A 12,152-nucleotide genomic window follows, 5' to 3' on the forward strand; every position below is an offset into this window, starting at 1 on the left:
GGAATAGAACTAGAAACATCTGAAAGCAAAGATAAGTTATAAGGCGCATTAAATGATGCAGAATTATTGTTTGATGAACTAGAAATGGAAAAGTGAGATGCCTCAATGGGGTTATTTGTGAATTGCAGAGATTTACGAGAGGTAGACTGGTTGTGATTGAAATCGGAAATCTTTGCTTGATTTGAAGTTTCAATTAACGCAGTGGAAAAGTCATGAGAACCATTTTCACTTCCTGACACTTTATCTATATTGTTTTGATTCGATAGCTTACTTTGATCTTGAAGCACTGTTTGGTTGTGTGGTTGCTCTTTATTTGAAGACTCTAAGTTAATATCAACATCATTATCAATTNAACTAGAAGAAAAATTGTCGGTTAAATTTTTTGAAATTGATTCCAATTCAATACTTGGAGAGTCCAAAATCTTTGAAGTTTTGGATGGCTGGGTGGCCAGTTCATNAGATTGATTAAATCCTTGCAGTAAAGAACCGTCAAAGTTTTTTTCACTTTTTGAATTTGAGAAATTACTTTGCAAGTCTAAGATTTTGAGATTGGAGTTTGTGGGATTGTCATCTAGCTCAAGCGCATACTTTCTTCCTCTTCTNAGATTTTAGTAATTTCCCAGAACCACCAACACCAGTAGTATTTGCAGTTGCAATGATATCATCTTGTGATTGGTTTGACAAGGGATTGGATAGTTTTGTATCTAGAGTCACTGCATTAGAAGCAGGGCAGAAGACGTTTAAAAAGTTTTCATCCAAATCACTTAATGAAACTGTATCCATCATTCCCAAAGTGCAACAGATAAAAGTTGCAATATTTGATTTTCTTAGAGCAGTTTCAATGATATCTTCTTTACCTCTTAAAATGGAGGGTGCGACATTTCCAGGCTTCCAAAATCCGGGCAAGACATCATGAACAGTTAAAAAGGGATTGCTTTGAGAGTAAATTGTTTTAATTAAATCAAACAACCGGGATAAATCAATAAATGTTGCACCTAAAGGCGTGGTTTCCTTTTTAAAAACGATTTCCAAAAGCTTAAAAAAGGAAGTCGAAATGATTACACGAAGAATTTGAGTTGATAGATTATCTAGAATTGGAATTGTATTGATGTTTAATTGCAAGTTAGGAGGTAAGCCAGATGGAGCAATTAATGGTAAGGGCAAACCACCCAATTGAGCTTGAGCTTGTGAGATTGGAGGTAGATTGAAAAAAGAGGATGAGTTATATTTGTCGATTATCGAGGTTGCCATTTTTGATTTCAACAAAGCTCGAATGTTCAAGGGTTTTTTATAATGGTTTTCATCATCTTTGTCATTATTTGAATTCTTTTTATTCTTTCTTTCATCAATCTGGTTGGTATGGGAGCTAGAGTTTACCTTGGTGTGTATCTCACTAGTAACATCCACAGGTTTATTGTTTTGATCAATTGGAGTTCGTTCAGTATGAATTTTTATTTCCTGATTGTCATTTGCCCTGTCATTGTTAGAATGATTTAAATCAGCTCTCCTAGCTTCAGGACTCTCGGCTTCAGCAGTTTGAAGCTCCACATCTTCAGTTTCAGAAAATTGGGCTTCAACACTTTCAACTTCATGACCCTGGCCTTTATTTGGAACGATAGTTTTTATTTTGTCATTCTGATTGCAAAGGTGATGGATCTTTTGCCTTTTCGGAGCTTGGTCATTGGCATTTAATGGTTCAACCAACGCCGGAGCAGTTCGAGCATTGAAATTGGCTCTTTTTTTTGAAGTAGTCTGCTCAGATTCCATAAATGATTATGAGATTGAATTATTGAACTTTCTGTCTAATAAAGCCCTAGGTCTTCAACAGTCAAAAAGAGTGAGGAGTGAACAAAAATTGTAACAAAAGAAACCGGGCACGTGAGACCTCTCGGCATTTGAGACTGAAAAGTCAGGTGATTGGTGTGATTGAAAGCAGAGTTTCTGTTTCCGGTAATTTTGACGCGCTCTCTTTGAGGGAAGGTGCTTTTGGTGCTTCATGAAGGTGGTTTAGTGGTAGAGATACAATCTCTCTTTGATTTCGTCCACTATCCACTTGATTCCCTCTTCGATATTAGCACCAGTGTAGGCTGAACATGGTAGTAGCTTGTAGTTGTGGTTTTTAATCTGTTTCAACTGCAACGACTCCTCAATTAGATGGCATATCTCGTCCACTCTACTGCTGTCGTTTCCCTCTAGCAAATCAGTTTTGTTTACCAAGATCAACAAGTTCGACCCAATCAATCTGTCTTCCTTCAATACCTTCTCGAACTCAACAAAATTCTCCTGCATCCTTTCCATTGATAGAATATCCACAACCCAAATCAACGAGTCTGTTTTCTCAAAGTAGTTAAACCAAAAGGGCCTGAGCGTCGACTGGCCCCCAACATCCCAAACATTCAACCTGAAGCTGTCTTTTGAGTCTGGATCAATATATTCCAATGTGTCGATCTGGAATCCCATTGTAGGAGATATCTCTGAAATGTTTTGGTTCAAAAGCTTCTTCACAATTGTAGTTTTGCCAGCATTGTCGAGGCCTCTACAGTACAACCCCAGTTTGTTAGTCTCTCAATTCTCTCTACCCACATTGCACTATGTAACCGAAGCAAAACAACATACAGCATCAAGATTCGAATCTCCTTATCTTTAAGCTTTTGCTTTCTGATGATGGACAATAGACCCATTTTGAATGTCGTCGCTATCCAGTTGTTTTGTCACTTCAAGTCACCTCCTTTCAAGACTCTAGAGTCCCTCTCCGTCTTTCGCTTTGTTCAACTCCAAAATGACCCAAAACTTGTTTTGCAAATATGAATTAAAGCTTTGTAAACTGAAGATAGATTATGGTAATACAAAAAATAAAGAAAACAACTAAAACCAATAAAAGTCGTATTGAAAAATCATCAAAATCTAATAATCATACTAAAGGATTTAGGCAAACATCAAAGAAACCACAAGTTGCACCTCAGTCTACGAATTTATTTAATATCAAGAGTTCGAATATCAAAGTTGCTGACGAGGAAATTAATTTCATTGAATACAATAACATTCAAATTCAAAAATACAAAACAAAAACACTTGAAAATCATGATTCTAATTATCAAGTAGACCTTATTGCGTTACCAGAAAAAAATCAAAACTTAGCTCCAATAGTCATCAAGATTGATTCAGATTCAGGTTCAGAAGTAGAGGTTATCGAGCATTCAAATCAAAATCATAATCCATTTTTTGATATTTTTAAAGATGACTGCTTCAAAATATCTGATTATAAAGCAAAGGAAACCTCTAATTTTGATTTTCTTTTGGAAGAACGAAAGAATAAGATACTAAAAAACAAACCTAAATTACAAAAAGCTCTTATCCTTCCAAATCAAAACACTGACAACCATCTAAACAATGAGTTAGATGATTCTTACTCTTCAACCTCGAAAAAAAATGATGGAACTTTATTAATTGAAGTATATAATTCCAAGCTGAAATTGAATCCCTTGACTTCTGCTCTCAAAAAGCAGCCAGTATCCAACAAATCGGTTGCAAAAGAAGATATATTTCTGAGTGATAAAAAAAAACTGCAGGATTTTTTAGATATCGAAATAACTGATTCTTCTAAAATATCTTTGGTTTCGAGCGTAGGTGAAAATTCATCCAAATCCTTAAACCAAGAACACTTCTCATCTATGAAAAGATCAAAAAGATCAAAAAGACCAATCCCTTGGTTCAAAATATTAACCTTTAATAAGCAAAAGTTAAACAATATTGAAAATCCACAAGGCTTCAAGAACAATGGTAATGAACAAACTCTTGATAACACTGAAGAGATCAAGACCTGTGGAAATTATAAAGTTGCTGTGGATTCGTTTTGCTACGCTGAACATAAAGTTATTTCAAAATATTTTTTATCTCATTTTCATGCAGATCATTATATGGGCTTGACAAAAAATTTATCTAACTGTATCTATTCAAAAGGACTAATATATTGCACCGGAATTACTAAGAAATTGATTATTGCAAAGTTTAATATAACAGAACCAGAAAGAATAATATCTGTTCCATTTTATAAAAAATTTGAAATTTATCCAAACCTCATTTTTACATTTTTGCCTGCTAATCATTGTCCTGGATCAGCTATAATAGTATTTGAATATTACCATGGATCAAATTTAGCTCAGGTTTATAGAGTCTTACACACAGGAGACTTTAGAGCTAATAAAAAACTACTTCAATATTTAATGGAAAAATTTAATAGTTTTGAAAAAGTTTATCTAGACACTACTTACTTAAATCCAAATTTTTTTTTTCCCGATCAGGAATTAGTTGTTAAAGAATGTGGTGATTTTGTTGACAAAGTAGTGAATTGCAATTTATTTTCAAATGAAATTCAGCAAAAAAAGATAACCGACTTTACTCTTGTATCATATCCACTCTTGAAACCCGAATCCCAAGTTAAAAAAAATTACTTGGTTGTTATTGGATCATATACAATAGGAAAAGAAAGGTTGGCTATCGAAATATGTAAGCGGATTGGTTCTAAATTATATGTAAATCCATATAAAAGAAAAATTTTAAAGACTTTTATTGATGATTGTGAGTTTAAAGGTAATGTGGATAATTTCAAGCTTGAGTTGAGCACCGATCCCTTCAATTGCCAAGTTCATTTAATACCAATGCAAATTCTTAATTACCATGAGCTAATGAAATACTACAAGTCCTATGAGAGTACTTTTGAAAAGTTAATAGCCTTTCATCCTACCGGCTGGAATTTTGGAAATAAATTTAAGCAAATAGACCCAACTTCTTCTTTGAAAGAAATATTAAATAAAACCATCACTCAGAAGGTCTCCTTTGGAATTGAGCATTTTAGGAAACAATTTAATTCTAATAGAGTTATTCAGTTGTACAAAATCCCTTACTCGGAACATTCAAGCTTTCGAGAATTGACGTTTTTTTCTATTTTGTTGAATATTAGGAAAATAATACCAACTGTGAATCTTCATAATGACCAGACAATTCGTGAAATGGATCAGTGGATCAAAGAATGGAAAATCATACATAAATCATTTATATATTCAATTGATGATTTTTAGATACTAGATTTGATCCAATGAACTAAATCAGGAAAGCAATGTTTTTATTGAACTCAATTTTTTTTTTTCTGGGTTCGTATTTTTAGTTCATCGACACACTTCTCAATAAATGCATGAATCAAGAAACAATATTTTCTGTTTCATAGGTTATTTTAGATTTGTTAATAATCAAATCTAGGATTATCAATTAAACTTTTCAGTTCAATTAATAATCTTTTCTTTACCAAGCTATGGTTGAAAATTTTCTACACTTATTTTTATCGGCCAGCTTTAAAGTCTTAAACGTTCCCTGTTTCCAATCATAACTGTGTCTTTTATTCTGAAATTTCCATTATAAAAGAAATATGCTTCTAAATGGTTTGGTTTTGGTGTTTGTGATGGAACTGTTTGGAAATAACCGATGACGCATACCCAGGAAAGCACAGTAGTGTGCTTTGATTTAGACTATAAATAAGTCTTTTGTGTGCAGTATTGGGATAAATCTCTTGATTGCGTGCAGAAAATATTCTTACAAATTAGAGTATAGAACATTTTGTAAATTTGTTAATTGAGGTACAAAAAATATACTTTTGAAAAATATGTCAAATTAGAAACAAACAGAAAAACCATCTTTTTTCAAATAAAATAGAACTTAAAAAGATAAAAGGCGTTAAAATATTGAGAAATTCATTACTTTTTTAGAAACAAGGTGGTTTGACCACCAAAACTGGAGATACAGCAATTCGATTACCAGTTACCATTACCATTACCATTTCCGTTACCATTTCCATTACCATTGTTACCTCCAGCGCCATTACCATTACCATTATTATTACCGTTGTTATTACCATTGTTACCACCTGGACCATTATAATTTCCGTTGTTATTTCCGTTATCATTACCATTATTGCCTCCAGCACCATTAGCATTACCATTGGAGTTACCATTATTGTTACCATTGTAACCACCAGCTCCATTGTAGTTACCATTGTAGTTACCGTTGTTGTTACCATTATATCCAGAATAGCCCCAGTAGCCACCATTAGCATTTCCATTGTTATTACCGTTGTCATTTCCGTTATTGCCACCTGGTCCATTGGCATTACCATTCGAGTTACCATTATTGTTACCATTGTAACCACTATAACCACCATAGTAGTCACTATATTTTCCATTGTAATTTCCATTGTAATTTCCATTGTAATTGCCATTGTTTCCACCAGCACCATTTTCGTTACCATTTTGATTACCGTTATTTTTTCCGTTACCTGTTTCTGGTGTAGGTTCAAGGCAGTCTGTAGTTTGCGAAGGTTGTTCATCTTCAACGCAGTAAATCAAGATCATGGGGCCACCACAATGTAGAGCTTCATTGAATTCTTGGGAATATTTGAGCCAAACATCGCAAAAGCCACAAGCCCTACACTTTGAGATATCATCGGATAAGTTTGGATAAGGAGTTTCAGTTGGACAGCCAGAATCGCAGAATTGATCATTAGGAACTGTCTGGTATCGTTCATAAAGCTTGTCACATACTGACCAATTACAGGTGGAAGTAACAGTTGAGTCAGCCTCATCATCTGATGAAGCAATTGGGGCAGATTTTGCAAGAAGGAAAATTTGCAGAAAAATGAATAATGAAGATTTGATAAACATTGTCAAAATAAAACTAAAGTGTTGGTAAAAGTTCTATCGCAGATATTGATTGTAAGCAAACATTTGCCAGATATTTATACGGTGTGACAGATTATTCTTCAACAACTGCTTCTATTTTTGCAAATTTGCTGAGCATCTAAATTTAACAGATATTGTCCCCTGAAGATGTCAATATTCTCAATATTATTGTCCTAAACAAATTGGTAAGACAGCAATATTTTTCTGTGCTCAACAAATTTCTAAGTCTATAGGAAACCATAAGCAGTTAGAACTCCATGATTGTCAAGTTCAACTGGGGAAAAAAAGCACTATTTACGAGCAAGAACTAAGAAAAAAGCCTTCATGATTACTCATAGTTCTTACTTTTACTGTAGACGTAATGGCCCTTTTCTCCATGGAGAAGAGTGGTATCAAACACCCAAAAGTTTATTCGCATTTCTATTTTTGGTCCAAATAGACAATTGGATAAAAACATCAAATAGGAACCGGATTCTTTCAGGACAAAGTGATGCTGGAGTTAATAATAAAAACAATTTCATTACGAGGAGATTTACATCAGTGATTACGTCTGATACTCACGTTATAACTCTGCCATTTTTATTTTAAGATTGCTGTCCAATAAAATTGGAAGGAAACAATACGATTAAGCCAACTTCAAACTCATTTCGTATTCTTTGGGATGTTTATTTATAGGTGAACAAAAAATAAAAAGTAATTATGTATCCAAGTAGAAGTGCTTTTTATGTTTGGACGACAAACTGGAAACAAAACCAAAAGTATATTGAAGGCCTATTGTAGAACAAGATGCTTTAACCAATTGAGCTAAAAACAATCGAATTACAAATAATGTTGAAGAAAATATTCACTGAAAGGGATAGGTCCCAAATAATTGGATGGTTTACATTTGAAAAAATGTATTATAGCCAGCATTTAGTATTTTTACATCACTTTATAATGGAAGGGAGCTTTAGCTATAAAGAAAAATATCATTAAAACGGCTAAGATTACTTTAGAGGTAATATTTCAAATTATCAATAAATTGCAACTTACGTTGCATAAAACAAAAAGCTACAACAATAATTATAAATAATGATAGATAATTATAAATATAAAATAAACAACTTCAAGCATTAATAATATTTAAGATACCAGGAATATATGAAAGGCTTGTGTTCGATAGAAAGAGAAATACCAATAAATCTAGATTAAGACAAGAATTTCGTTCGTGGAGAGAAATGTCGATAAAATTGTTTTAAAATTGTTTCTTGCTTGGTTTTATAAAGATTCTTAGAATATATCAATATCCTTCTATTGATAATTTTACCAATTCCCACTTATGTTTTTCTGAGTGGGTTCTTTTAAATCCGTCCATTCAATAAAAAATATTTATCAATTACATGGTGAAGAATTAAAATATAAAATCATTTTTAAAAATTATTTTGAAGCCATTCATTATTTGCAGTTTGTTTAGTGATCTTTGAGCAAATAGAGCTAGCTTCTGTGTCTACGATACGATGATAATTATGTGTATCAGTTTCTCGTGCTACAAAATCAATTATCTTAATCTCATTCTCGTTATTAATCATTAAATTACACAGTTACAAAGTTTTAAATTATGATAGAAAAAAAAATATGTTCAGGATCGAAACGTTATCATCTTCTATCCATTCCAGTACTTGTTTAGTCATTCTATTTCAATTTCCTCCTTTCCTTCAAAAACATTCAATCATAATTCCAATTGATTTTGTACCACAAATTGGTTTTAAATCTTAAAAGATAATAGATGTTCACGCTGTTGAATTCTTTCTTTTAGCAATAAACAACTACATTAGGTTTCTTCTAAAAGTTCGAAAATCGATACGATATTCCTCATGTCATTAAGTCTCCTCTTCATGGCTTTGTTTTTGCAAAAAAAACCACGAAAATTGATTATGGAAATTTCAAGTGTTTTATTGAAAGTTCTATGAAATTTACCAAAATGTCATTTAAAAAAATTAAAAAAAATCAATATAATGAATGCAGGAACCGGTATAAGGATGTATTGAAAGTTATCTGGAGAAGACTTTTGAAAGAAGTTCTAAATAACAGATATTAATCAAATATGATCTCCGAGTGAAAGTTGGAAACTTTGGAAAACATTACAAAGACCAGTAACTCAATAAAAATTTTTTTGATTCATCTTAGCCTGGGCTTTCTTATGAAGTAACAAGTCTAAGTCAGGACTACAAACTCACTCGTGTTGCAAGGCAGTCGGATGTCCCAATTGGATCACTACCGGTATATCGGCATCTGTTGCCGGTCTGCCTTTGTTACACTCTGGGTTCTAACCCAGTTCCCTATAAAAGGAGGCTGAGAGCTCTTGTTGGTCGTTTCTTCTTTTATATACTTCTACCTTAATATAATACCATGATTCGCTACAGCATTGGGACATCCGACTGCTTCGCAACACTGTGCGGATCGTTTAATCCATCCGTACGTTGCTCATCCGTACGTCACCTATCCGTACCTCGGATACGGATAACCCTTGCTATAAATAGTCTGACACTCGTCCGTTCATTAAACGAAAGGATCAAGAACAAATATATTCTTTTTCTTTTTCTTCAACCATGCAGCTAGAATTAGGGTAACTGAGATCTATGCAGTGATTATGCTAACTGTGCATAGTTAGGCCCAGCATGCATGAGATTTCTGTTACCACTTCGGTGGGTCCAGTTTTGAGATAAAGAAAAAGATCAAAGAAAAGTATCGTTCTTTCTTTCTAGACCCAGCTATTTATTAGTGGTATCACCATTTACTTTGCCAAAGGATGAAAATGTGCTGGAAATTTTTAATAATCAATTTAAGTTCAGCCGAAAATGAAGCATTTGCACTTGCCTTGTCTATCCAAATCTCTTTAATAAATCTTTCATCAAACCTCCTCAACTCATTCTGAAACTTTTGACCAGCCAGAATAATTTCATTTCCAGATAAATGCACGCCCACCCCTTTTGAAATAAAAATATTGTTGACATTTTCAATTTGATTATCATTTAAAAAAAAGATTCCTAAGTTTTGTAATCTATCCAAGTTCGTAATTTCTTTGATTGTGTTACTAAGAAAGCCTAAAAGTGTTGAATTAGTCAATGCATTACGTCTTTCTATTTTAGAAATTGTATTGCGATTGTGATTTAGTTGATTTAGCTTTTCAAATCCCTCCAGACTCTCACTCTTTGTCAATTTATTATTGTACAATTATAAACTGGTAAAGTGTTTCAAATAGCTTATATTTTTTATTTTGATTATATTATTATTTCCTAAAATTAGCAAATTCAAATTAACCAGCTTGTTCAAGTTCTCAATTTCGTAAATACCACAATTAAACAGCTTCAATTTTTGAGCTTACTTAACTAATCTGAATTTTCAATTTTGGCAATCATATTTCTATATATCATTACTTTCTCTAAATTGACTAACCTATTCAAATTCTGAAGCCTTGTCATTTGGTTTTGTGCAATAAATAACCCTTGGAGATCTGTTAAATAATTAACATTTTCAATTTTTCTAATATTATTGTTGTGGAACGAAATTGTGTTTGAATTGATCAACTGATCTAGATTCTGAGTTTTCGTGATTTTATTATTATTTAACTGAAGGTTTTCTAGATTGACTGACTTATCAAAAGTTTTGATTTTTTTGATATTGCCCTCTACCGAACAAGATTATAAATTAAAACTCAATATACAAACATTCAGATTATCACTTTCATTTTTAATTGCACTAGTTTTGTTACCTAAAATAAAAAAGGTTTATAGATTTTTTACTTTCTCAAAATTTTCAATATTCTCAATTTTGTCAATTAAATTGTTATTTGTATTTAACTGGTTCAAATTTTTCAAGCTATTAAATGGAGCTGAACTTCTGTTTATCATTCTTTTGTTAAGATCTAATACTTCGAGAGTTTTGGTTTTGAAAATGAAAGAAAAATTGTCTTGATTCTACACCAACTGATGTGCAAGTTTTTAAAATTAATCAAAATATCCAAATTATCAACAATTTCTAAATTATCATTGAAACATAAATTTATTATTTTCAAATGAGTTAGTTCGTTTAAATTTTCTATTTTTCTTATTTTGTTACGTGATGAATTTAACGATTTTAAGTTAGTTCAATATTTCAACTCCTATGATGCTCACCAAGATATTCAGGAAGAGAAAAGGAACCTTTGGCCTCTCTCAGGTTGTTCCCTAATGATTTAGTGTCCAGATATAACATCGTGAAATCTCTCCATTTTGGCCTTCTTCAAAATCTCCATCAAAGGCCTCTTTTATTAAAGCCAATTCAAACTCTGCAACCTCCCTTAAGCAGCTCTCTAGCAACTTTCCTTTGAGTTCTGATTTCTTCAATAATCTCAGAAGTAATACGAACAGCTCTTTGAAGCACAATTACTCCAGTACTCTAGATGTATCACTAACCGCCGCTACTAAAATATGGAACGATTCTGAATAATCCATCAACAATCGAAACACCTACACTCAAAACAATTTTTCTCATCAAAGTAATTTTGATTTAATTGCTTTCAACTCAAATAATGCAGTGAAAATCTCAAATAATCCAATCAATATCTCAAAATTATCTCCAAATAATAAACCAAGCATAAATATAAATGATCCTCTTAACTTCAAAATTGATGATTTCACAAATATTTTGGATCTAAAATAAAATTCTTTTCACTGCCCCCTTCAATTCATTAATAGTACAGACTTGAGTACTTAATTGATAATCAAAATGAATAATCTCATTTTAAGAAAAAAGAAAAGTATGAAAATTCCATTTTCAAATAACTTTTAATTAGAACTCAAATATTCTGCATAGCAAAAAAACTTTTACCATTCAACTCTACAATTTAAAATCACAAATTCATTTATTGATTTATATATGATTACAAGTTAGAATAGTAAAATTATTATAAGATTCTGGATAATAGACTATTTTGTTTCGAATTGTTTCATATCGAGTATGATTTCTTCTTTTTTTAACTTGGCTATTTCAAATATTGGGTAAAGCTCATTTTCAAAATCTTTTTCGAGATCGTNAGACTTTTCTCCAAGAAATGTTTTTAAGCTATTTTTGATTTGCTTTTCAAGACAAAAGGGTTTTAATCCCCCGATAAAAATTACATGAGATTGTCGATTTAAAAACATTGAATGATTTTTGTCTTTTCCAGATTGTGTTCTTCTATTCTTGTAAGGTGCATTTTCGCCTTCCATTGAATACAATCCGTTAATACGAATTTGAGGTTTTTCTTTGGCTNTCAATTCGAACCAAAGCCCCAATGGGTAAACAGAAACTGGAATACTTGTGACAAAATTCTTAAACTTCTTTTCAAACATTTGGAAATCCGATTTTACCTCGGCTAAACGATTCTTAATCTGAATACCTATAAAGGTGAATGATTTAGATTCT

The 12,152-nt window shown here is 32.1% G+C and overlaps 4 protein-coding genes across 4 annotated transcripts; 1 reads left to right on the forward strand and 3 right to left on the reverse strand.

Annotated features, from left to right (window-relative positions):
* Positions 1–2,007: 2,007 nt before the first annotated feature.
* On the reverse strand, positions 2,008–2,681 carry ASCRUDRAFT_33603 (GTP-binding protein; the record flags this gene model as incomplete). The annotated part of the gene is made up of 2 exons (XM_020190445.1): positions 2,008–2,536; positions 2,617–2,681. The coding sequence occupies 2 exons, from the start codon at positions 2,679–2,681 to the stop codon at positions 2,008–2,010; spliced, it is 594 nt and encodes a 197-aa protein (XP_020048443.1).
* Positions 2,682–3,671: 990 nt separating this feature from the next.
* Positions 3,672–5,078, forward strand: PSO2 (DNA cross-link repair protein PSO2; the record flags this gene model as incomplete). The annotated part of the gene is made up of 1 exon (XM_020190397.1): positions 3,672–5,078. The coding sequence occupies one exon, from the start codon at positions 3,672–3,674 to the stop codon at positions 5,076–5,078; it is 1,407 nt and encodes a 468-aa protein (XP_020048444.1).
* Positions 5,079–5,725: 647 nt separating this feature from the next.
* Positions 5,726–6,880, reverse strand: ASCRUDRAFT_75341 (uncharacterized protein). Its single transcript, XM_020193027.1, is given in 3 exon segments — positions 5,726–5,762; positions 5,781–5,860; positions 5,915–6,880. The coding sequence occupies 2 exon segments, from the start codon at positions 6,708–6,710 to the stop codon at positions 5,805–5,807; spliced, it is 852 nt and encodes a 283-aa protein (XP_020048445.1). The 5' UTR covers positions 6,711–6,880; the 3' UTR covers positions 5,726–5,762; positions 5,781–5,804.
* A 2,450-nt stretch (positions 6,881–9,330) lies between these two features.
* Positions 9,331–11,956, reverse strand: ASCRUDRAFT_12999 (L domain-like protein; the record flags this gene model as incomplete). Its single annotated transcript, XM_020189017.1, has 5 exons — positions 9,331–9,915; positions 10,164–10,393; positions 10,511–10,638; positions 10,695–10,813; positions 11,787–11,956. The coding sequence occupies 5 exons, from the start codon at positions 11,954–11,956 to the stop codon at positions 9,495–9,497; spliced, it is 1,068 nt and encodes a 355-aa protein (XP_020048446.1). The 3' UTR covers positions 9,331–9,494.
* Positions 11,957–12,152: the final 196 nt, after the last annotated feature.

Source organism: Ascoidea rubescens, assembly GCF_001661345.1.
Source record: "Ascoidea rubescens DSM 1968 unplaced genomic scaffold ASCRUscaffold_4, whole genome shotgun sequence".
Classification (NCBI taxonomy): Eukaryota; Fungi; Ascomycota; class Saccharomycetes; order Ascoideales; family Ascoideaceae; genus Ascoidea; species Ascoidea rubescens.